A 3372-nucleotide genomic window follows, 5' to 3' on the forward strand; every position below is an offset into this window, starting at 1 on the left:
TCGCTGTGAATTCGTCGCCGGCGTGAATTATCTCGTGTTTTTCTCCCCCTCCGTCACCTCCCGAAAGAAAAAGGCAGCGAGAGCCCGGCGCCACCGGCACAACAAAAAGAGCAAAGTGTGTGATCCTCCTCGCTGGCTGCCTCCCGCTCTCCAGCGCTGCCTTCCTGAATGGCTGGCTGCGTCCGGCCCTGGACCTGGCCCCCCGACACCAGCGCGCTCTGATCGCCGCCGGCAGCCTCGCCCCGCGCCCTGCTCGGCTCACCGCGCTCCCCTCAATCCCGAGCCCAGCGAGGGCTCCCGCCGGGACAGCGGCGGCGGCGCGGGCGGCCCCGACCCGAGCTCGCGCTCCGGCTGCAGCCCCGACTCCAGCTCGGACTCCGGCCCGGGCCCCGGCTCCTCCAGCGGCGCTCGCTGCTGCAGCTGAGGCAGCGGCTCCAGAGGCGCCTGCAACCTCGACCTCCTCCTCCTCCGCCGCCGCCGCCGCCCTCGCCGGCTTCCTCTATGTCTGCTCTGCCGGCGCACAGCGCGTAGCCCCATCCCCGGCTCCTCCACCCCACCCTCTGCCTGCTCAGGATTTTGTCCCTGGGATCGTGAGCTGTGGCTTAAATTCCCTCCCTCTGTCTTGGATGTGCTCGGTGCGTGTCTCTTTCCCGCGTGTGCGTGAGGATGCTTGGGGCTGGGCTGGCATGAACTTGGGGAGGGGTGCTTATTTCCCCCGGAAAACTCTGTTTCTGTGTTTTTTCATTCCACTTTCCCCTCCACCTCTTCATGCCCTTTATTTAAAATGGGGGAGGGCTGGAGACTGGAGTACTCTGAACCATAGATTCATTACTGCATCATCCTTTTGGAAGCTTAGCTTGGAAAAAGAGGAGTGAGATTTATTGCACTTGTAGGTCTAATTAGGGGGGAAGGGGGGCTTCTGGCCTGTTCACTGGTTCCCTCTCCTCTTCACCGAGCTGGGGCCGCCTCCTCCAGAGCTGTAGCCTTGTTTTCACCCCTCTACTTTCAAAGGAAAGTTTGTGACTGAACCGTGCTTTCATAGTTGTGTCATTTTTTTTTAAAGCATGATACTCGTTTTATTTCTTCACCAAACTCCACCCTCTGCTTAAATACTGCATACAAATTACAATTTACAGCGGCATTTACCGATCCTTCTGATTTGGCTATAATGCATAGACTGCAGCTGGCATGAGCTTCCACATCATTTAATCCCTGTGTTGTATGGCTTTGGTTTCTTTTAACACAACTTTTGATGTTGTATTTAATATGCTTCATGTTCATGTGGCAAGAGATGCAGCACTTTTCTTATAAATATATCTAGCCATTTACAATTAAAGTTTATCTCCTGACAATCATTAAAGATGTCTTATAGTCAAATTAGTGATCCAGTCAATTTTGTAGAATGTAGATTACTCCTTCTTGTAACTGACTTTAAAATTATATTTTATATGCCACAAGAAAAGAAATTGAATTCCTTCAGATCTCAAGGAGCAGGCAAATATGACTTCATTTCTAGCTCCAGGGAGATTTTATAGGCATCTGAGAAACAAAAAACAAAACAAAACAAAAAACTTTGAATTGTACTCTCATTTAATTGAAAAATAACTGCCAAGTTCAAAACTGTAATTAGAAAAAAGTATTCTAGCCATTATGTTTCAAGAGCTTAAATTGCACTGGGGCTTGCATTAAAATTAGAATCAATGCAAACTTAAGAAAATAGTGTATAACCTGAAGTAAGATAGCTACGTGTACATGGACATATCTATATTAATTTGCTGGGGGGGAGAGTTCAGTAGCCCTAACTTTTCCTAAAGTTGTCTTTGTTTACATGGCAATTTAAAACGCTGGCACTGTTGAAGTAAAACATACACATTAAAAAAAAAAAAAAAACTTTGGTCAGCTTTAAGAACTCAAAGCATGCTTACGTTTTGCATTCAGATGGTTAATGAATCCAGTGTTTTTGCAGTTGCAAGCTCGTGCATTCACTGGGCAAAAGCTGGCTGCAGGTTGCAGTGGCACCGCGCAGGACAGACATTAATTATATTTTCCACTTTTTTCAATAATGTTTGGCTACTGTAAGTTCAACTTTTTTCTTGATTTTTTTTCAATTTTTTGTTGCTTTTAACAGTGAGAACCTTGTGTGGGGCGATGGGGAGGAGGGGATAGGGGAGGGGTGCAGGATACTTGTTTTCTCTTCAAAAGTTGTTAAGTGGTTAGTAGGGTATGTAACTTGTATCTATTTTAAGGATAATTCCGTAGCATTTTTAGAGAATATGGAAACATTTTGAGCAAAACCAGCTTGCTTGCAAATGAAGAGGCAGCTAGGCATTTGCCTAGAACCACAACCTTTCTCTGGTTTCGCCTGTTTTTGTTTTTGTTTTACCCTGATTTGGTTCCTTCTGGAGGGGTGAGTGGGATTTCATTAATCTGTGTGTGACTTGTTGGTGGTCGAGGGGCTGGGTGGCATTTTCTTGGCCATACCGGGCTGGGGGCCCGTAACTCAGGCCTAGTTCTGGCAGGGCTGGGGTGGCCAGGGGCGCAGGAGACGGCTGGGCATACCGAGCCGCGGAGCTGGAGGGCTTCACCCCAGATTGCCTCCGGGTATGGGCTGTGAGAGCGAGCGCCAAAGGAGATGCTCCGGGGCGCTTGTGGCTGCGGGAAGAACCTCCGCATTGTGTCGGGTGCGCTGCGGCACGGGATGTTCGCAAGCCCCCTGGATGCACATTGCCTCTTTTCTCTCTTTCTTTTCGTCAGCGGTTCAGCGAGGAAGAATGCCTCCAACTCAACCCAATCCAGGCCAGTACGCACTCACCAACGGGGACCCCCTCAACGGCCACTGCTACCTGTCCGGCTACATCTCGCTGCTGCTGCGCGCGGAGCCCTACCCCACGTCGCGCTACGGCAGCCAATGCATGCAGCCCAACAACATCATGGGCATCGAGAACATCTGCGAGCTGGCCGCGCGCCTGCTCTTCAGCGCCGTCGAGTGGGCCCGCAACATCCCCTTCTTCCCGGATCTGCAGATCACCGACCAGGTGTCCCTGCTACGCCTGACCTGGAGCGAGCTGTTCGTGCTCAACGCAGCCCAGTGCTCCATGCCGCTGCACGTGGCGCCGCTGCTGGCCGCCGCCGGCCTGCACGCCTCGCCCATGTCCGCCGACCGCGTCGTGGCCTTCATGGACCACATCCGCATCTTCCAGGAGCAGGTGGAGAAGCTCAAGGCGTTGCACGTCGACTCGGCCGAGTACAGCTGCCTCAAAGCCATCGTGCTGTTCACGTCAGGTGAGGCTGCGGCCGCTGGGAGGGCAGGCCGCGCCGGGAGCGCCCGCAGGCCCCGCTCCGCTCGGGCCCGGCCTCCTGCGCTGCGCCGCT

At 52.4% G+C, this 3372-nt stretch overlaps 1 protein-coding gene across 1 annotated transcript in view; it reads left to right on the forward strand.

Moving 5' to 3' along the window:
- The first annotated feature begins 1906 nt into the window (after positions 1–1906).
- NR2F1 (nuclear receptor subfamily 2 group F member 1) overlaps positions 1907–3372 on the forward strand; it is a 7370-nt gene continuing 5904 nt past the window's right edge. The window contains exons 1-2 of the mRNA XM_024746943.1: positions 1907–2075; positions 2755–3282. Coding sequence (XP_024602711.1) covers positions 2063–2075; positions 2755–3282 — 541 coding nt within the window. The 5' untranslated portion in view covers positions 1907–2062. The remainder of the gene's footprint in view (positions 2076–2754; positions 3283–3372) is intronic.

The sequence above is a fragment of the Neophocaena asiaeorientalis genome, unplaced genomic scaffold (assembly GCF_003031525.2).
Source record: "Neophocaena asiaeorientalis asiaeorientalis breed wild unplaced genomic scaffold, Neophocaena_asiaeorientalis_V1.1 scaffold550, whole genome shotgun sequence".
In the NCBI taxonomy this organism is placed as follows: Eukaryota; Metazoa; Chordata; class Mammalia; order Artiodactyla; family Phocoenidae; genus Neophocaena; species Neophocaena asiaeorientalis.